This window comes from Caretta caretta, chromosome 16 (assembly GCF_965140235.1).
Source record: "Caretta caretta isolate rCarCar2 chromosome 16, rCarCar1.hap1, whole genome shotgun sequence".
NCBI lineage: Eukaryota > Metazoa > Chordata > Testudines > Cheloniidae > Caretta > Caretta caretta.
In genome coordinates, this window is record NC_134221.1 from 15,524,583 (window position 1) to 15,545,692 (window position 21,110).

General features: G+C 44.6%; 1 protein-coding gene and 1 long non-coding RNA gene across 8 annotated transcripts in view; one reads left to right on the forward strand and one right to left on the reverse strand.

The window, feature by feature from the left end:
* Positions 1-21,110, forward strand: part of PRRC2B (proline rich coiled-coil 2B) — a 68,505-nt gene that overhangs the window by 17,557 nt on the left and 29,838 nt on the right. For all 7 annotated transcript variants that reach the window (XR_007352958.2, XM_048822368.2, XM_075120467.1 and 4 more), the window contains 12 exons: positions 341-508; positions 2,400-2,577; positions 2,966-3,068; positions 4,034-4,106; positions 6,977-7,120; positions 7,809-8,050; positions 8,550-8,671; positions 9,183-9,325; positions 9,994-10,084; positions 10,636-10,828; positions 11,243-11,558; positions 16,292-16,476. Coding sequence is in view for 6 of the 7 variants with exons in the window: in XM_048822368.2 (XP_048678325.2) it covers positions 394-508; positions 2,400-2,577; positions 2,966-3,068; positions 4,034-4,106; positions 6,977-7,120; positions 7,809-8,050; positions 8,550-8,671; positions 9,183-9,325; positions 9,994-10,084; positions 10,636-10,828; positions 11,243-11,558; positions 16,292-16,476 (1,905 nt within the window). In the remaining variant the exon portion in view is untranslated. The remainder of the gene's footprint in view (positions 1-340; positions 509-2,399; positions 2,578-2,965; positions 3,069-4,033; positions 4,107-6,976; positions 7,121-7,808; positions 8,051-8,549; positions 8,672-9,182; positions 9,326-9,993; positions 10,085-10,635; positions 10,829-11,242; positions 11,559-16,291; positions 16,477-21,110) is intronic.
* LOC142069436 (uncharacterized) overlaps positions 18,349-21,110 on the reverse strand; it is a 33,216-nt gene continuing 30,454 nt past the window's right edge. Inside the window, exons 2-3 of the long non-coding RNA XR_012665258.1 lie at positions 19,584-19,675; positions 18,349-18,603 (exon numbers count right to left, since the gene is read on the reverse strand). This is a non-coding gene — a long non-coding RNA (uncharacterized LOC142069436). The remainder of the gene's footprint in view (positions 18,604-19,583; positions 19,676-21,110) is intronic.

Genomic DNA, 21,110 nt, shown 5'->3' on the forward strand with positions numbered 1-21,110 from the left:
CCAGGCTTGCACAGAGTTTCCTGTGCACCACCCTTCTCCTTCCCTCAGGGCAAGCTTGGAACTGCAGCTGCCAGGAACCCTCTAGCTCCCTCTCCCTCCCCCCAGCAGCCCATTTCTGTGGGGAAAAGGGAATTCTGCATGTACAACGTGAATTTCTTCAGAATTCTGCATTGTGCAGAATTCCCCCGGCGTAACTATAAAGTGAGAGATTAAAGTGTCATAGTTTATCTTGTTTCCCACTGAGTCCTAGCGACTATCATGTTGGATATTTTGTACTTTCACTTATCAAAGGATAAATAATTGTTCTGATGCTTTTTCCCCGACTCTCTCTCATTAAAAGGCAGATCAGAAGCGGCGCACAGAAATTTCCTTACTAGATGACATTTCATCGCAATGTCCGATCGTTTGGGGCAAATAACCAAGGGAAAGGATGGGAAAAGCAAGTACTCGACTCTCAGCCTGTTTGATAAGTATAAAGGAAAGTCAATAGAAGCTATCAGAACTACAGGTAAGAAATGCCAGAGACAAGCTAGTCAATGTGTCTCTCGTAGGGTGTGTCTTCACTGCAGTGTTCACGCAGTTGACTGGCACCTGCGTGTGAGCTGCCACACTACAAAGCCAAACTTGAGTTAATATGTCCTCCCTGGTGCTACACTCACCTGTGTATGTCGCTACCCGTGGTTCTTTGCTACAGTAAGCTGCTGCACTCTGGTGGTTGCATGTAAGATACAGGAGGCAATTGTCCCGCTCTACTCAGCGCAGGTCAGGCCTCAGCTGGAGTATTTTGTCCAGTTTTGTATACCACACCTTAAAAAAGATGTGAACAAAGAGGGAGAGTCCAGAAGAGAGCAACAAAAATGATAAAAGGTATAGAAAACCTGACCTATGAGGAAAGATTAAATATATCTGGGCATGTTTAGTCTTAAGTAAAGAAGACTGAAGGGGGACTTAATGATAATCTTCACATTTGTTAAGTGCTGTTATAAAGAGGATGGTGATAAATTGCTCTTCATGTCCCTGAAGGTAGGACAAGAAATAACTGGCTTAATATGCAGCAAGGGAGATTTAGATTAGATATTAGGAAAAACTTTCTAACTCTAAGGATGGTTAAGTACAAGAATAATTTACCAAGGGAAGTTGTGGAATCCCTGTCATTGGAGGTTTTTAAGAACAGGTTCGACAAACACCTGTCAAGGGTGGTCTGGGTATACTTAATCCTGCCTGAGCACAGGGGACTGGACTAGATGACCTCTTGAGGTCTCATCCAGTCCTGTATTTTTATGGTTCTTTCCCAGTTAGTTGTGGGAGAACTTGTTGGTTCTTTGGGCACATGGGGGAATTGTGGGAAGGCATTGGGAGACTATCAGCACTCAAGCAGGTTAGCCTGTGTCCTCACTGCAAAGTGAACAGGTTACCAGTTTGGTTAAAAGCCTCACTCAGGTTTTAGCGTACGCCCTAGGACAGCTAGCCCAGGATGTAAACCAAACTAAACTCTGGCTAGAGGTTTTTTTGTGTGGATTGGAGCTGGATTAGGAGCCCAGGTGAACTCTGCAGTGAAAACATACCAGAAGTGGGGATATTGAGGTCAGAAAACTGAAACTAATAGGCTGGGTTTATTCTGAACTCAGTGTGGGATGGAAGAGTAGATAGAAGGAAGATTATTTCAATCTGGTAAACTAGGTCTAGCGGTTAGAGCAGAGGGGACTTGGATCCAGGACTGCTGGATTCTATTTCTAGTGCTACAGGTGTGTGGCCTTGGACAAGCCACTCACTGTCTCTGTGCCTTTACCTAGGTGTGAAATGGAGATAATTCTATTTACCTACCTGATTATAGGTGATGAGACATAATGCACTGTTTGAAAAGCACTGTGAGATCCAACAGAAAGACAGGTTCAGTCCCAGCAAAGTTAACTGAGCCCTTCTTCCTGCTGGAGAAGATAAACTTGATGTTTTATGTGGTTTTCTAGGTGAGGTTTTGGGCTAGAGCTTTAAATAAAAACCCACGGCCTTGTCTGTTCTGCATGGTTACTAACAATCCCAGGACACTTTCCATAAGAGGAAGGTTTTTGCCTCTGTCCTTGGCCAATATCTCCTGTCTTCCCACTGTTGTGTTTAGGTTACATGCCAGCTGATTGTCAGTCCACCACAGAGGTGACAGCATTGCAATGGTTCTTTTGGAGGAGAGAATCTGAATAAATATGAAATACTAATATTATAGAAGTGCATATTAGCATTGCTGTTGCAATGTGATTCTGCAGGTTAGGATCTGATTTTACTCTCATTAAGTAGTACCTTACTTCTATTCATCCCAATAGGACTATTTGAGGGGTAAGGCACTAATTGAAGTAAATGAGGGTGGCAGAATCTAGCCCGTAATGACTTGCTGTCCCTCTCACCAGTTATTCCTAGACATGGCTTACAGAGTCTTGGGAAAGTTGCTGCTGCCCGGCGCATGCCACCTCCTGCAAACTTGCCAAGCTTGAAGTCTGAGAACAAAGGAAACGACCCCAACATCATTATAGTACCCAAGGACGGTACAGGATGGGCAAACAAGCAGGATCAGCCAGACCAAAAGAGGCAAGTGGAGCAATTCTTATGCTAAACCCTCTTAAAGAAGAAACAGAAATTATACTCGGTCATGCTGAGCATTCTCTTTGGGCTTTACTAGTGACCTCTCCCCAGGTGGGATTGGTTACGATGTAGATTTAAGAATACTGTTGGGCTACTAGATCCATGGAGCCCTGCGTGTATACAATATTTGTATCTGAATCCGATCTGCGGTCTGCAAACATGGTCCGTGGATATTCCACAGATTCTGAGGGCTCTTTTCATTCCTTTCAGCAGGAAGCACTCTGAATCAGTACTGAGCCAGTGCACACGCTTCATATGAGGGGCCACTGTATTGCGAGAGCTGATTGTCTCCTTTACCCCACCTAATCTCCGTTGTTCTGTTGTCCTTTCCCAGTTCCAGTGTGACGGCTGCACAGCCGCAGGAGTCGCTGCCGCAGCAGGGTTTGCAGAAATCTGTCTCCAATTTACAGAAGCCGACACAGTCAATCAGTCAAGAGGTAGGTGCAAGTGGCGCTGACGACGACTCCTCAATTTTTCCCAGGCCCATGCGGCCTAAAGATTGACCGATCATAGTTCAGAGAGCAGCTCCCAAATAATCAATTTTGTTAACAATAGTCTGTCTTGACTCCAAGTTACTGTGCCTCTGGAATGTTCTGCTGCTGTTAAATTATCAGTCTAGGCATATTCCTATATACCTTACAAATCTGTAGGAAGTGTTTAGCTGAAACGTAGGGAAAATGGCTGAAATATAAGGAGCTTGATTTGCATTTGTTAAGGCCCTTTATTTTGGTTCTCATTTAAAGGTAGTTAGGTGAGAACAGATCCAGTTGCTACTTCTAGCGAAAGGTTTCACTTGATAAGAAGTGATTTGGTTGCGCGTGACAAACAGTGAGTCTCAGGGCCTGAAAAATCCCCTGACAAGTGAGACGTTTCCCCTGTCAGTGAACGTTCTGACCTAACCCATCTATAGCTGCAGAATTTAAGCTTCTACTGTAGCTAAAAATTCCAAACCTGTGAGATTTTTGGAAAGTCAGGGCAGGAGAAGGGAGGGGGTTGGCTGTATATGAGAGAGTGAAAGTCTTCCAAGCATAAGATTTGGCGTAGAAGGCAGCTGAAAGATGAGTGGAAGAATGTGTGGGAAAAGTGGCAGAGAAGGGAGACTTTGGCCGAGGAACAGACGGGGAACAGGCAGAAGAAATAGACAGGGAAGCCAGTGAAAGTATCCAAAGCAGGAGATGTCAGGGTCGGAGCGAGGAAGAGGATTTTAACTGCAGCATTTTGGATAGATTGGAGTGGGGGAGTTGCAGAGAGGAAGAGGTGGTGGTCTCAGTTGGGGCACTAGCAGGATCTAGTAACATCTGGCTGATACAGAGATCTGACCACGATAGCATTGTCTTGTTTTACTTTCACCCAGAAGCTGAGGAACTTTCACGAGGGTCTCCTGATCTTTTTCTTTTTTCAGAGTACAAATTCAGTGCCAGGTGGACCAAAGTCATGGGCACAGCTGAATGGAAAGCCAGCAGGACAAGAAGGTGGTGAGTATGATTATGAATAATGGAGCAAAGTACGTGTACACTGCTTTATTAATACACAGGATGAGGTCTCTTCCATGATGCACTCCCAGTCTAAGGGCTTGTCTAGACATAGGTAAACTTGCACTAGTATAACTACAGTGAGGTCATTATTGTCTATGCTCCTAATGGCTTCTGCTTGACTGAGGATCCTGAAACCAAGGTAACATTTTTAGCAGAAAAATTAACTCCTTAAATTGGCATCTCAGTTTGATTGGGAGTATTGCTGTTTTTATACAGGATGTAGGTTGTAGTTGCCATGAATATTGATATTTAAGGCTCAGAAAGAATAGCAGTAGGCCCGTGGCACTGAGCTTTTAACAGACCAGGAGCCACTAGCTCTTCAAATAAAGTTGCAGGGAGTGTCTAAAGAATTAAATAGATTTAGAATGCAAAAATGGATGTAACAAGCTTATGAAAGCTGTCTCAAACCTCAGTCATCAAAGCAGAAACTTACACTTGCCTAAAGTGACTACCAGCACAAATACGTATTTAACCTTTGTATCTTTTTTTTTTTAATTGCCACTTTCTTTGAGATTGTTGCCATATGGACCCCATGTAGGGTAGGTTTTAAATCTGTGGGCCAAATTAGTATCTCCTAGAGAACTGTGGTCAAACATTGCCCTCTAAGAAAGTGCTAATGTGCTTTGAGAACTCAGTGTAGATCAGGCCATTGTTAAGATACATTACTTAAACCTGCGGAAAGAGCTACATGCAGGGCTAAGAAGAGCTTATTTAGAGGATAATTGAATCATAGAAATCAGGCTGCAAAGACTTATTAGGTCATCTTGTCCTCTGCACCTGTTCTGCAACTGCTTTGAGCAATTGCATTTACAGTCTAGTTAAAGCAACAGTTTCCAGTATTAACAAGGATTGAGATCTTTGCCCATTTGCTCATTTATTTTAGTTATTGTGTCTTCCTTAAAGATGTCATTTTTGTTGAAGCATTGGGGGAAGGGGAGAATTTTGTAAATCTGCTGTACTGTAATATGGTATGTGTGTTATGAATTGGGGTGTGAATGCAGAAACTGTATGTATTTCCTGTCCAAAGGAATCTTCAGGGAAGGATGTTTACACTGCATTGCAATTATCCCAGTGCAGTGCATGCTGGGGAATTAGGCTCCATGCCGTTGGTACTGGCACACAAATAATCCTTCTGTTGTGCAGCATTATCTGTTTGGGAAAAGCTTGCTTCCCCATCCCCCTTGCCGAGTCATAATGTAAATCTGTCCTGAAAGATGCTAGTCAACCTTAGCTGTTCATGCTATTAGAAGTCTCACTATTCAGACAGATCAGTGCAATAATGCAGTACAGCTAGGAACTCTGGTACTATAAATGTTTCAGTTGTAGCCCATGTTGTACATTATAAGACTGATAGTTTTTGCCAGATGTTTGTTTGGAAATGCTACTTATAGTACTTTTTTATGTATAACTTTTTAAACTGGGAAACGATTCTCAACTATGGGATGAAGAACTACGAATTTGATCATGCAAGATCCTATGCTGTGAAACAAAATTTATGAACATGTTACAAAGTAACATTTTTTTAAAACAGTCTCTCCAGAATTTAAAGGGACACTGTTAAAATAGGTTATGCGCTAAATTTTGGTAGTCTGTAAATGTTTTTTGTGCTTTTACAAAAAGCGATAGAAATATTTTCTTTAAACTGATTTTCAAAACAATTGTAAAGAAAATGGTAGGGTGGATTTTGTTTTGGCTTTTTTTATTGGTTTTGGGTTTTTTTTGTTTTTGTTTTGTTTTTAATTGACATATCCTTTCCTTTATTGGAAACATGAACACAACAGCACTGAATTAATATATGAGTTCCAGAAAGTGAAACTGAGTAAACAGGCCAATTCTGCTTCACTCTTTGGTGCAGAAATGGCAGAGATCTTCCGGTGTGTTTAATAAACACAGGTGGGGTGTGTAACACAATTTTGAAATGGACTTTTTATTTGGACTGTGCCCCTTTAGTGCAAGGAAACAGTTATCAAAACAAAGCACACACTACTCAACAGGCTCAGGATTTCTGTGCGTTAGTTGCAAAATGACTTTCTGATTAAGTGTTTTTTAATATTGTGTATGGTTGTAATGCTGGCAGTTTTTTCTACGCAGTGTAATTTTGCGAATGGGTTTAGGATGAATTGTGGTGCACTGCTTTCTACTCACCATTACATCTTTATAACAAACAAAAAACCATCTTAGAGTTGCATTTTATGATAGCTAGAAACTCAGCAGGGTAACTCTCCAGGAAGAGCAACTGAAGCCAGGCAGATTTGGTCAGTGATCTGTATCTTAATGCTATGAAGGAGGGCAGTGTATATACCACATTGTAACACTTGATACTTATTTATAACTTCTCACAGAGAACATTGCAGGGAGCATAACAACATAATTCTGCAGTGGACAAATAATAAAAGTTGGAGGATTCTGAATATAAATGTTGAGTGCTTCATAGCATTTCTGAAGTGAGCTTGCTGCATTTTCATTTCCAGTTCAGTGTGAATGAACATACTGTACAAAAATAATCAGGGAGCTGCACAACTTTAATTAGTTTTGTTGAACACAGCAATTTAAATGAAACCCGTGCCTTATTAGTGGCTAGGTACTTCAGTATGGACGTGTGTTGTCATGTTAGCCACAGCCAGGCATGTCATTAACTAGTTAGCAAATGCTGAGACAGGCAATAATTTGTGTTTGTGCTAGAAACCGAGATTTTCTTGAGAAACGTTTTTGTGCTATGGTTGGTTCCTAGGTGATCACAAATGAGGCAGGGCTATTGCAGGGCAGAAAAGCCTTGTTCTATCTGAGTTGTGCTCTTATTTCCTCGACAGGTTCAAGGGCCTCAAGCCGACTGTTATCCTTCTCTCCCGAGGAATTTCCGACGCTGAAAGCAGCTGGCGAGCAGGACAAGGTTGGCAAAGAAAAGGGCGCCTTAGATCTGTCGTATGGGCCAGGACCAAGCCTCCGCCCCCAGAGTAAGTTAATGTCAGCATATTGCTTTCCTGCCAGCCAGCCACAACCCTTTAGATCACTTTGGAGAAATGGCCATCAGGCCAGTCTGCAGTAGTTTCAAATGCCTCCTCTTCCATGTTGTCTGTCAGTCCTACAAGCCTCTATGGTCTGCTTGGCTCAGCAAATAACGACAGAATCTTGGGGCTGAAATTGGGTACCTGAGTTCTGCAGGACAGGCAGCTGAATATTTACTGTCATCTGCCTAATAATGACTTTAAAATTGCTCTTTGTGTGAGGGAAGACAGTTATGTTGGGCAGTGGGACACAAATGAAATATGTTTGGTTGTATCAGTTCTGTTCCCTAATGAACATTTGTCCCTAGCACAAACTATCACGTAACTGTAGCAGTACTTTTGATAGGAAATACCCACTATTGGGATAGCAGAGATGTTGTAGGTCATTATTTGGGCGCACCGACAGCTAGGTGCATGTGTAAGTTTGCACAGCCACTGCTGCAGCAATTCCTTAGTAACAGTGGATGCTACCAGTCTCTTCTATGAAATGTCTGTACATTTTTCATTGATTTGTTCTTTCTCTCCTCTGACTTTAATTACGAAGCCACCAGGTTATTCTGAGTCTGGAAACACTTTGCTTGATGACCGTCTACATGTGCCCCCACACACTCTCACACATGTATTATTTCATTTTCAGATGTCACAAGTTGGAGGGAGGGCGGTGGGAGGAACATTACCTCTGCCACGTCTCTGACCGCCTCCCCTCCTGAGCCGGGCAGCAAGACCTCTAACGCAGGAGATGGAGCCCCCTCCTCAGCGAGTGCCAGCGACTCTAAGGAGCCCTCTCTCCGCCCGGCTCAGCCTATACGTAAAGGGGCTTTGCAGTTCATGGGAAATGCGTATCATCCGCCTACGTACCATGACATGCTACCTGCTTTTGTGAGTCTCTCCGCTCCCACAAGCTCTGTATGCACGTCTCTTTCTCCCTGATTGTAGGGTGTCACCGTTCCCACCTAAAGGAATTAATAGTGTGTGAGGGGGGAAAATGTTATGTTTGACTCTGCTAGCAGAGGCACTAAATTTCCAGACCCTCCCCTCCCAGGTATTGCTCTGGGACAGCTGAGATCTCTTCCCTTATTTGTCTTTCCATTCCCATCTTGTAGATTTCTCTGCCATTTGTCCTTAGTAGCTAACAGTAATGCAACACTGATCCCCTCCATTCAGAAAGAAATGTCTGTGCCCGCTGAAAAGCCTCATTACCTCTCAACTGGCACCATAAAGAATGGTGTCCAAGATGACACCAAGCCTGCCAATCAGATAAATCTGAAATGTTCTCCCTCCCTTCCCAACCCCAGCACTAAAAGGCCCTTGTAATATAGTTTGAATATTTTTTTCTTGGCACTTTAAAACCACAATGTTTATCATTGTTCTGTTTCAGATGTGTCCACAGCAGTCATCTGAGGTCCCTGGATCACTGGACCGTGGGTCTTACCCCCTTCCTCAGCTTCGGCTTGAGCCCCGTGTCCCTTTCAGACAATACCAGATGAATGACCAAGATGGGTAAGGCCTCCAAAACTGACTAACTTGCAGAGGAAAATTAATATAGGATAAGTTCCTTATCTTTTGCAAGAATCTTATGAATGAGCCACCCTGGTGGATAAAGCTGTATGCCTGGCTTCACATAAAGCCTCAGTGTTTTGCTTCCTCTGCAGCAGGGTCTGGGAGTGTTACAAAGGCAGGAAGCTGAGCTTCTAGAGGGTGAGGGAGTCCTGCACATTGTTCAAGGAGCAGAAGAACCTCAAAAGGAATCCTGTCCAATTCTAGGTCATAAGGATGGTGTCTGTGACCTATAGGCTTCAGGGAGGGGCTATTGGAGGCTCCATAATAAACAATGAGGGCAGGGGAGGGAGGATTTAAAGGGCAATAATAGTTGTTTGTAGGCTCGCTGTGTAAGCGTGCAACACACAATGTAGCTTAACCTGGTGCATTGTTATAAACTGAAGGCACATAGATTCCCTGCGCTTTCCACCCTTCTCTTTTAACAGCAATCTCTTTTTGTCTCACCATATAGAAAAGAGAATAGACCTGGGGTATCTCGCCCAGCTCGTCCGGTTCGGCAGCAAGGAGAGCGGGCTCCCCGGCCCACCATTATCAATGCAGAAAACTTGAAGGAGCTGGATGAACTTGACACTGATGCAGATGATGGTTGGGCAGGTAAAGTGCCATTATCCTCTTGCGTCAAGCAAGCGGTAACCACCCACGGAGTGAAGAGAATGAACTGCTAACCCCTTCATCCCCAAAGACACTATTCTGGTAGCTCATTCCCGTGCTCCCCCGCCCTCCACACAAAAGAGGAGAGTGTTCTATGCAATCTGGCAGCTACTAGTGGTGTAAATGATGGTTCAATAGATCCTTCAGGTCCTCCCATCATGCTGTACCCAAGGAACTGGATCTGAGGATTCACAAGCTTGATAACGCCATGTAACAGAAAGGGAGAGGCTGGAGCTGATCTTCCCTCCTGGGAAGAGACTGAGTCAAAGTTTGCCCCAAATCCTGAGAGTCCCATCATCTCAGTGCATGCAGCTGAAGTCTAGCTATGTATGATCTCATGCACAGGATGCGTCATCTCAGTTTGCTTCCTCCCTGTCTGTAATGCATGCTACCAGTCTTCTGAAGTCTGCCCTGCTATGGAGATGTGTGGTCAATACCTACGCTGCTTGTTTTCAGTAGTCCTGATAATGGTGCTGTGCTTGGACACTCAGTTTTTCTAAATTGTGTCTGGTTTATGCCTAAAGAGCGGTGCAGCTCAAGATGCTTTTCAGTTTGTTATAGGGCCTCTTTCTTTCCTTTGATGTATCCTTTCTTCACTCCTGCCACCATAGGCATACACGATGAAGTGGATTACTCCGAGAAACTGAAGTTTAGCGAAGATGAGGAAGAGGAAGAAGCTCTTAAAGATGGAAGACAGAAATGGTAAGAGGTGTCTGTCTGAGATTCCATTGATGCGGCATTCATACCTCTGGTTTCTGTTTCAATGTGTAAAAATTATCATGAGCTACTTAAAATTTGTTCTAATCATCAAGAGCAAAGGCTTAAAACCCGCCCCCTCTCCCCCCAACTTTATGGTATAACCTCATGGATTCCACTTTTCAAAATCTACATTGAAACAGCTTTGTGGCATAGATAGGGCATGTGACTGGGTCCCAGGAGACCTGTGTTCTGTTCCTTGTTATGCCATTGACCAGCCTTGTGACCTTGGGCAAGTTACTTCATCTTTGTGTACCTCATTTCTTCCACTTGTAAAATGGTGACGATAATACTTACACATCTTTACAAAGTGTTCTGAGATCTATGGATGAAAAGCCTAATATATGTGTCAAGTATTTTTGTTGTTAGATTCTCTAGTCCCGCTTTCCATTGTATTGTAGCTTCTATAACAAGCCTTCTTATGGCTTGACGAATGAGTTGAAAATGTGTTTTGAGCTTATTTGGAAATGGTAATATCAATGGCATTTATACAACAGGAACAGCTGGGACCCCAGAAGGCAGCGACAGCTGTCCCTGAGCTCTGCAGACAGTGCAGATATTAAACACACCCTGGAGGAAGGAAAGAACTGGGGTGACCCAGTTGGTTTGTCTCGGTCAGTCCTCAAGGTGCAAGGCCCCCAGCAACCTTCAAGGAAGCTGAATGGCTGGACCCCTGCATCAGAATATCAGGTATGTTGACCTTGCACAGATTGGCTTGTGCTGATAGGATGCTTGATGTAACAAATTACTCTGCTTCAGAAGCAATGTTGAATTATACCAACAGCAGTCTAGCTCGAAGTACCCATTGTGACAAAATGAAATCTGAGTAAAGCATGAGTAGTTATTGAGCAGCTAATCATAACATCAGAACTGCCTGAAAGACTGGGAGAGGATATTTTTTTGAGCCTACCAACTCTGCTCCTAATCATTTGGACTGAACCAAATTTAAGACTGAACCAAATGGGATCATGGACATACTCTCAGCTAAGAAGCTCACTGTAGGTGGAGTGGCGGGGTTGTACCTTGTGTGGGATTAAAAAGGTCAAGCTGCATGAGGCTAGTGTTTTCAGATGATTCTCAGTGGGGTATTCCTTCCTTTGGCAGAAGCCCCCACTGGGATGTATTCTCAGACAGCAGTCCTTGGAGGATAAAGAAGAAAAAGTTCCCCTTAGACAGAAGTTTGTCCACTCTGAGATCTCGGAAGCTGTTGAGCGAGCCAGGAGGCGACGTGAGGAGGAAGAACGACGAGCCAGAGAGGAACGCCTGGCTGCCTGTGCTGCCAAACTCAAGCAGCTGGATCAGAAATGCAAACTGGCTCAGAAAACAGGAGAGACCCAGAAACATGTGGAGAATGAAGATCTGAAACCCCCAAGTGTGGAAAAGAAGGTGGCTCAGGAGAATGGTCATACGTTCCGTAGAGGTAGGGAAATGTTACTTATCTTGCTTCATAAAAGTTGCTTTTATATTATCATAATTGACCCCTTTCAGCCAGGCAAGGATGTAACTACGTGTACTGGGCGGGCAAAGAAAGTGGTTGTAGACTGCTTTGAGTCACCTCACATGGGATCAATTTTTTCTAGTTTTCTAAAGAACATTTATTTTGGGCCAATAGCCTAGGGCCTCCTTTAAAGGGACACAGTTGATTAAAAACTGTATTAAAAAGACAAAAAACCCTACTACCCCAATTTCTTTATCAAAGTTACAAACAACACCTTACTTGGTTAGACAGAATTTTTACAGTCTGATTTACTTATTATGCCCTCTATTTACTTGTCTTTCAATTTAGATGAGAACAAAGTTTCAAATTCCATTTTTGTTTATATAGTCAATTTTGCTTTCAGGTTTTCATGCTTTAATACAACACTGCAATATTTAGGGTGCAAATACTGCAGGAAATGTTTAGAAAAACTGTTTGAATTTGGATGGTATGCTTTTTCAGAGCTTAATTTGAAACACATTAATTTAAGATGAGATTTGATGCAACCAGTGACACTTAAGTAGGTCCTTAAATACACATGAAAAGCAGTGGGACTGTGCTGCTTGGCTCTCGACAAGGGGATGCTGTGTATGTACCTGCGCTAAAGCAGTAATGCAGCAGTCTGAACTCGCTCAGCTAGCAGAGTCTTATTTTTTGTTAGTCTCGTTTCTTTTCGTTTTATTCCCACAATAAAAATAATTCTTCTTTGAGTGCTTGTTCATGTCCATTCCAATCAGGTGTGCATTCCCCTAGCAGTATCAGTAGGGTCAGCCTGGATGACCCCTGGAGTTGTGCCCTCATGGTGCTCAGTATATTGCCCACCCGACCTGACCCCTCTTCAGTTCCTTATTGCCTGTGATGGCTAGCTGGAACGCCCCATTGCTCTTGCCTCGGCAAGTGCGTGCTTCGCAGTATCGTGTGTGTGTGTGTGTGTGTGTAGTTTAGTTTAGTTAGTATAGATAGTTTTCTCTCATAAGTTTCCTTTGGGGGTGGTTCTTCTCCTCTAAGGACCCTCGGCGTCACCACGGTTCCATGCGCAGGTCCCAGGCATCGGTCAGGCACCGGTCTCATTCCCTGGTGCTCCATAAAAGAAAGAAGGTCTGATAGAGGGCGTTCCCCGACCAGGACTAAAGACCAGGTGGCCAGCAAGCCCACATCAGGCGTCCAATTGGTGGGGCCTCCATCAACTCCTGCCCCAGGAGGGTCCAGTTGAGTCCGGACCCACACCACTTGCCAGTCCGCCACCACGAGGACCTACACCTTCTATCTATATCAGAAGTGTTTGAGGTGGCATCAGACAGTGGTACTGACAGTGCCACCTTCCCCTCCAAGGCGGGAGAGGTCGCTGGCACCGGTTCCTGGCCCAGTCCACTCTGTGGGCAAGCGGCGGTGAGGGGAAGCCACTCCGGTCCCCCAGTTGGCATTGCTCGCCAGTGCTGAGTGGCTCCGCTCATCCTTGGTCTTCACAGTTGGAGACCTCGGAGTCGGAAGTGGAGTCATCACGCTCCAGTAGGAGTAGAAGATCCTGCTCCCACCATGACCGACGGCCCTACCCAGCACAGGGGCCGGGACAGTGTCAGACTCCTCAGTGGCCTTTCTGGACACCCTGGGCCTATCCCCTGAGCCAAGATTCCAGACTGGCTTCGGTGTCCTTGGTGTCCTTTGGGCCTCCCCACACGCCCTCCGCACTGCTGCAGGGGACCCATCCGGCAGCCTCACTGATGTCGACGATCTCTGCCCTTCCACCCTCCTTCCCTGTCCGTCTCCAGAACCCTTCTCACGAGCAACTTCTCATACAGGAGGTGCAATCGCTCCTCTCGCTGTGGGCAGTGAAAGAGGTTCCTCAGGCGCAGATGGGCAAGGGCTTCTATTCCCGGTATTTCCTAATACCGAAAGCCAAAGGCAGGCACAGGCCCATCCTAGATCTGTGAGATTTCAACAAGTTCATGAAGAAACTCAAGTTCTGCATGGTCTCCTTGGCCTCCATCATCCCTTCCTTGGATCCGGGGGACTGGTATGTCGCCCTCGACTTGAAGGATGTGTACTTTCATATAGCAATCACACAGTCCCACAGAAAATACCTTAGGTTTGTTGTGGACAACAACCACTTCCAGTTCACAGTCCTCCCGTTTGGCCTGTCAGCGGTGCCTCGAGTATTTACCAAATGCATGGCAGTCGTGGCAGCGTTTCTGTGCAGGTGCCGGGTACAGGTGTTCCTGTACCTCGACAACTGGCTAATCAAGGGCCGCTCCAGGGCTCTCCTATACGCGTTCCAGCCTACCCTTTTCGTTCACAAGGTGCTCCTCAAGATACGGAGGGATCGAGTGGTGGTAATATTGATAGCTCCACCCTGGCCCCAGCAAGATTGATACACATTGCTCCTGGACATGTCTGTGGAAGCCCCAGTCACTTTGCCGCTCTTCCTGGACTTGATAACTTAGGATCATGGCTGTCTCCAGCATCCGAACCTCAAGTTGTTGCACCTCACAGCGTGGAAGCTCCGTGGCTAAACCTGGTGGAGCTTTCCTGCTCGGACCCTGTTAGACAAGTCCTCCTTGGCAGTAGGAAACCCTCCACCAGGACTACTTATCTTGTCAAGTGGAAGAGATTCTCAATCTGGTCAGCACAGCATCATTCGTCCTCGCCTCTGTTCCACTCAAATCGGGCTACCTTCTCCATCTCAAGAAGCAGGGACTGTCCATGTCATCAATAAGGGTTCAGTTGGCCACCATCTCTGCCTTCCATCCAGGTGCAGAGGGCCGGTTGGTCTTCGCCAACCCTATGGTCAGCCGTTTCCTCAAAGGTCTCAACAGGCTATATCGGCTAGTTTGACAGCTGGTCCTGGCCTGGGATCTCAGCCTGGTCCTTTCCAGACTCATGAGACTGCCCTTTGAACTGCGACGTGCTCCCTGCTCTCCCTCTCTACAAGGTGCTGTTTCTGGTAGCGATAACTTCAGCCAGGAGGGTGTCTAAGCTCAGGGCCCTAACATCAGAGCCTCCTTACAGTGTTCTATAAGAACAAGATTCAGCTCAGGTCCCACCCGGCTTTCCTCCTGAAGTTTGTCTCCCATTTCCACATGAACCAGGACATCTTCCTCCTGGTGTTCTATCTGAAGCTGCACTCAGGCGGCAGGGAGCAGGGGCTTCACACGTTGGATGTCTGCAGAGCCGTTCTGAAAGTCCATCCTACTTTTTGTGGCTGTGGCAGACAGAATGAAAGGTCTTTTTGTCTCTTCTCAGCAGATTTCCTCGTGGATCACGTCCTGCATCCGAGAGTGTTACAAACTGGCAGAGGTGCCTGTCCTTCTGCTCATTGTGCACTCCACCAGGGCACAGGCTTCTTCAGCAGCGTTTCTGGCACAGATTCCCACCCAGGAAATATGCAGAGCAGTGAAATGGTCCTCCATACACACTTTCATTGCGCATTATGTGATTACCCAACAGGCCAGAGATGCCATGGCCTTTAGTAGAGCAGTGCTCCAATCCGTGAACAACTCCGACCCCACCTCCATAACTTAGGCTTGGGAGTCACCTGATTGAAATTGACATGAGTAAGCACTCGAAGAAGAAAAAAACGTTACTCACCTTCTCGTAACTGTTGTTCTTCAAGATGTGTTGTTCATGTCCATTCCAATGCCTGCCCTGCTGTCAGAGTAGCCAGCAAGAAGGAACTGAAGGGGGGTTGGCTCGGCTGGGCACTATGTTGAGCTTCATGAGGGTTGCGACTCCCGGGGACGCCCAGGCCGACCCTACGGATACTGTTAGGGGAAAAATCTTCCAGCTGTCATGCATGCAGCGCGTGCACACCTGGTTGGAATGGACATAAACAACACATCTCGAAGAACAACAGTTACGAGAAGGTGAGTAACCGCTTTTTCCTTGTGTTAATTTAGGACCCAGTCCTGAAATCACTTATGTGCATCAGTAACTTGAGAGTAGGGTCATTGAGTTCAGTGTGTGTGTAGGATTGGGGCCTTAGCACATACGCTTTTAGGGGCAGTGTGGGCACTTGCTGTGTGTGCGTGCAGTGGGGCTCTGTTGTGACGGGGGCCTCTGGTTGCTAGTGTAACTTAAATAATGATGAAGGGGTTATAATCTCCTGCATAAAAATTAATGCACGGAATAGGGGATCTTGACTCCCAGTGTCAGCATTGACTCCTCATTTAGTTAATGTGGAAAGGCCAACTGGATGATTAGTGGCAGTGTCCTGTGCGTCCTGCAGGAGATCTGTACTCGAGAGCTCTGCCTCTTGCTCCACCAAGGGTTAAAAAATTCTAAAAAGTGTATTTGAATCATAAGGGCAGAGGGCAAGTGCCTTGTCATTAAAATGACCCTTGTGGCCAATATAAGGCGTGGCATTGGGCTCAAAATGGATTATTGTTCATTTCTCCTTGGTCAGAAGGATAATGTAGCATTGGAAGGTCTCGGTAGGATGGATGTGTGGGCAGAGCAAAGAAAATGGAATGATCTTTAGGGCAGTCTAAGGAAGATAGCAGCTGAAATACTGTACGTATGGTAGAGCTTAATAATGAGAGTGGAATGGCGAGTTCACCTGTGTAATACAATCACAATGTATGTGCAGTGTTCTCACAGGTAGCCTAAGCTAGCTGCTTTATAATGTGGGCTATTCTTGTGGGCAGCAGAACTGAATCGAATCTTGTTTTCATCCCCCCCAGCTACTTCTGAATTTCATGCACAGGATGTCTCTGTTGGTTATCTAGAAGAGGAAACCACAGTCACAACTGTAGCTGCCCAAAGCAGCAGTGAGGAGGAGATTAGAGAAGTCACATCCCCAGCACAAGAGTTCAGCAAATACCAGAAATCACTTCCTCCAAGATTCCAGAGGCAGCAGCAGCAACAGGTAAGAGGTCTGAGAGCTCCTCCTTCCCCCCCTCCCCAAACACACACACACTCTCTCTCTTCCCCCCCCTTCAAATATTGTTGTTTATTTGGGGCCAAATCTTATGCTCAGCACCAAGTAATCAGGCTTTGTGCTAGGGAGGTCCAAGGGGTGGGAAACAGGAATCTTCCTCCCAGCTCTGCTCTGCAGCATGCTTGGACACAAGAATCCCCTACGGAACTGTACTTGGAGACATAGACTTTCTGTGTAGACTGCACACATCTTTCATGCCCTTGTTTGTAGCTTCTGAGATTATAAGGCTGGAAGAGACCATTGTGATTATCTAGTTCTAGTATGACATCCTGCAATCCATGGGACTTTTCCTGATTAGTCTTAATGTAAAATTTCCAATGATGGAGAATCCATCACAACCCTTGGAAAATTGTTCCAGTGGTTAATTACCCTCACTGTTTAAAAATAAATAGATAAAGCCTTATTTCTAGTCGAATGAGCCTAGCTTCAACTTCCAGCCATTGGATATTTTAGACCTTTATCTGCTAGATTGAAAAGCCCATTATTATGAAATTTTTGTTCCTCGTGTAGGTACTACAGTCTGTGATCAAGTCACCCCGTAACCTTCTCTTTGTTAAACTAAACAGGTCATTACAAAACTTAAACCTAATTTCCCCCAAACTAATTTCCCCTTTCTGTTACTCACACCTTCTTGTCAACTGTTTGAAATGGGCCACTCTCATTACCACCACAAAAGTTATTTTTCCTCCCTCGGTATTCTGCTGTTAATTGAATTGTCTCGTTAGATTGACCACACACTTGGTAAGGCAACTCCCATCTTTTCATGTATTTATACCTGCTCCTGTATTTTCCACTCCATGCATCTGATGAAGTGGGTTCTAGCCCACGAAAGCTTATGCCCAAATAAATGTGTTAGTCTCTGAGGTGCCACAAGGACTCCTCCTTGTTTTTGCTGATACAGACTAACACAGCTACCACTCTGAAACCTAAATAAAATGAGCTCCTTGAGCCTTTCACTGTAAGACATGTTTTCCAATCCTACATCTACAGGCTTCTGTGGGTGGGAGAGCAGGATTTGCCCCTTTGTCTCTGCCATTCACTTTAAAGAATAGTACTATACAGTGATGGCTTGTATGCTAAATTTGTCTTGTTGCCGCCTGGCAGTATCAGTTTAGGGTTATGTAGTTTTTAAAACGGAGCTCTGGGTTGTAAGATTGTTGCCAGGATCATCTGAATCAAATACACAGGGGTGGGTTCCTCTTCCCATGGCCGAAATTAAAGGAGCAGCAGTGGGGTCTTCTCGTATCCATGCAGTGCTGCCACTGTGGGCCTGATCCAGCATGGTGCTTTTCACCCTTGGCTTCCATTGCCTCCAGTGGGATCAAAGTGTGCTTAGCACTTTGCTGGATCAGGCCTTTTGTGAACATCTCCCCTAACTCCCACTAACCAAGATGTATGTCAGCGATATCTCCGCTCCCTAGGGAATGGGTGGGTGCTAACAGGCCCAGGCATGCATGGAAGGGGAAATAAAGGAGGCTGCAGGGGGGGCAGACCCTTGTGCAATAGGTTTATTTTCTTAGTAGACTTGGACTCTAATATGCAGTACATCTACTGAGAGTCCCTCGCTCTGTACCCTGCTCTGGAGGGTGTGGTCAGCTGGCTGCCTACTAGAAGAGCCCACTGTTGCATCTTTGGTTGGCAGGTGATTATGCCCTGCCTCAAATAGGTTTCAGGGGTGTGGAAGTGGAATGTGTCTCAGTCCACCTCCTCCCTGTTCTGTGTAAAGATGGTGTTTTCAGCTTGCCTGCTACCTGCCTTCTATTACTCCGCCCCCATCCCTTTTGTCCTGTATTGGTTCCTTCAGTGAACCTTATTTGTTTGAATTTTAAGCGTGTAGTTGGTTTTAAGTTTTTATTTCATTACAGAATGTTCATCAGTGCCCTGCCCAGTCTGGATTGGTCTATAACTATGATTTCCCCACCTCTCCTTTATAGCTGTTGCTAGCCACTTCTGTGTGAGCAGCACTACAAGAATGCATCCAGGCTTGGTATGATTAGGTGTTTGTTGTAATCCTTCTCAGCGTAGCCATTTGTGCATCGGTCTCACGGGGAGCATCTATGGTTGCAAAAAGGGTAAATTATATCTGGGCTTGGAAGGATTATATTTTTTATTGGTAAATCTCGGTAAAAATTGATTTCACCGTACACAAACACACAACACACACACAAACTGGCAAGAAAATATACAATATGTGAAATGTACAGATAGGAAAGGTAAGAAAAATGACTGAGAACCAGCTTAAGGATATTTTAACATTATGTTGACAATTTTGTGTTTTAACGGTTATAAAGCTTTTTACTTTTTGAATCTCATCTGCTGTCATTCAGTAATTGTCTGATGCCCTCATAATTTCTTGTGACTATGCAAATTTAATTTGATAAAAATTGAAAAAATGCTTAATATCAACATTGATGTTTTTCCATCAAAATTATTAAAAAATAAAAATTGAATTCTGCCAAGCCTAATTATATAACTAAATTAATATAGCCCTGTTGTTTAGCTTGGGGTTTTAATAATTACTCTTCAGTGCCATGTTACCCCATAATTATTATTGTGGTAGATAGGTATTTTGGAGACTCAAAAGATTCAGCACTAACGGTTGCTACAATTACTTTATATAAAATGGAGGCTGTCAAGCTCAAAATCCAATATTTCTAAATGTCCTCCCTGTCATACCAATAACATCTTGAATTATTACCACTGGAAAAATATTTTTTTTAAAAGTCTTGCTTTATTTTTCAACTTTTGTGTGGCTAGTATAAATAGGTTAGTTTCACTTGTGGTTCTCATCTCTTTGTACTGCTTGCTATTCCATTAGGGATGTTGCAGTCAAAAATGAGGATACAACCTGCTGCCATAAACTTTATTTTGTTAATTTTTTTTTCAAGATTCCAGTGCAATAGATAAATGTAAAGCTAAGAATAGTCATCTTTCCTGTTTGGTTACTTCCGCACTAAGGCGGGAAGAAAGCAGCTTTTAAACCTCAACCAGCTTCTCCTGCAAACACTTCATGCTGGGTGTAGTACTTTGCTTACCTCCAGTAGGTGGTCCCCATAGAAGTCAGATGTCAGCATTATTCCTGGTAGGAATGGTTCACAGCACTGACATGCTTTTCAGCCCCTAACCCCTACCAACAGCAATAAAAAAGAAATTAATACAATCTTAAAATTCATACCCTAAGAAGAGGTTTTTATTTTGTGAAAAGGGAGAAGTGCCGGTGGTTCCTTTAAGTTCACTGGGCACTTCGCTGTTGCTATTGATTTTACATGGAAGGTGCTCAAATACTACTCCTATTTATTATTTGTATTACTGGACCCCATTATACTAGGCTCTGTACGAACCACAGAACACAAAGACGGTCCCTGCCCCAGGGGGCTTACAGACTAAGTATAAGACAAGAGACAACACATGGATACAGTACAATGGTGATGGACAGCAATATAAAGCCCTACGGGCTTGTTTTCACTGCAGATTTGGCTCAGGTTATCTACACTTGGGCAGCCTAACTTAAGTGAGAGTAACCACACCTCAGAACAGCAACACAGAGTGATCAGATATGCAGCAAAGAGTAGCTGTATCCCCCCTGTGTTCCTAGCTCGAGCACTCAAGCTTCCACCTGTATCTCCTGACAGGCTAGCTAGCTCGAGTGTAGAGAGCATCACTTAACTCTAGCTAGAGATTCTTGTTTGCGGATGGGAGTCAGATTAGGAGCAGCACTTGAAGTGAACGCATTAGTGAAGACAAGACCAAAGATGGATGGAAATATTTTCAAGATCAAGCCCTTGGGGGTAATATTCATATGGAAAATCACCACAATAACTGCTCAAATTTATTTATATATGGCTGTTAAAATGCCAACACCTATTTTATTTTGTTGTTTAAAATATCCTGTCTTTTCTGTTTGTATTTGGTTCAGTGCAACCTTAATCAGGGCCTAACTCCTGGGCCTAAACTATTTGGCTGGCCTCCTTTTTGAATTATAAAAACAATATGAAGAATGAGACCAGAGTTCAAAGGGTATTTAGGTGCAGTCATGTTAAAAGCAGGGCCATGACTACGTAGGTTCCCAGACCATTCCATTCCCTAGCTATATGGAAGTCACAGTGGCTACTGCAGCCTTGCTTTGCTTCATGGGCTGGAAGAAGAGGATTCATTCCTTCTGCAGAGTCTCCCAATACGCAGCTCATTCTGTGAGCTGGAACGAGAAGCTGACTCCATTGCAGTGGCACTAAGTACCTTTCCCAGATCTGAAGACGAGCTCTGTGTAACTCCAGATCTTCTCTCTTTCGCTAACAGAGGTTGGTCCGATAAAAGATATTACCTCACCCACCTTATCTCTCTCCTGCAGTGTGACAGATTTGAATGGTGAGCAAGGCATTCCCTGTTGCCGTGGTGTTGTGTCAGGGTCAGAACTTTAGGGCTTTGTGACTTGTTTCTTTCTCATCTGGTTGTCTCCATGGAGGAAATAGAATGCACTGGCTAGCCTGGAAGGTTCCATCTCTGTCATTTAGACAATATTTCCAAAGTACTTTTGTCTTTATAGTGGATAATTCAGTCGTATG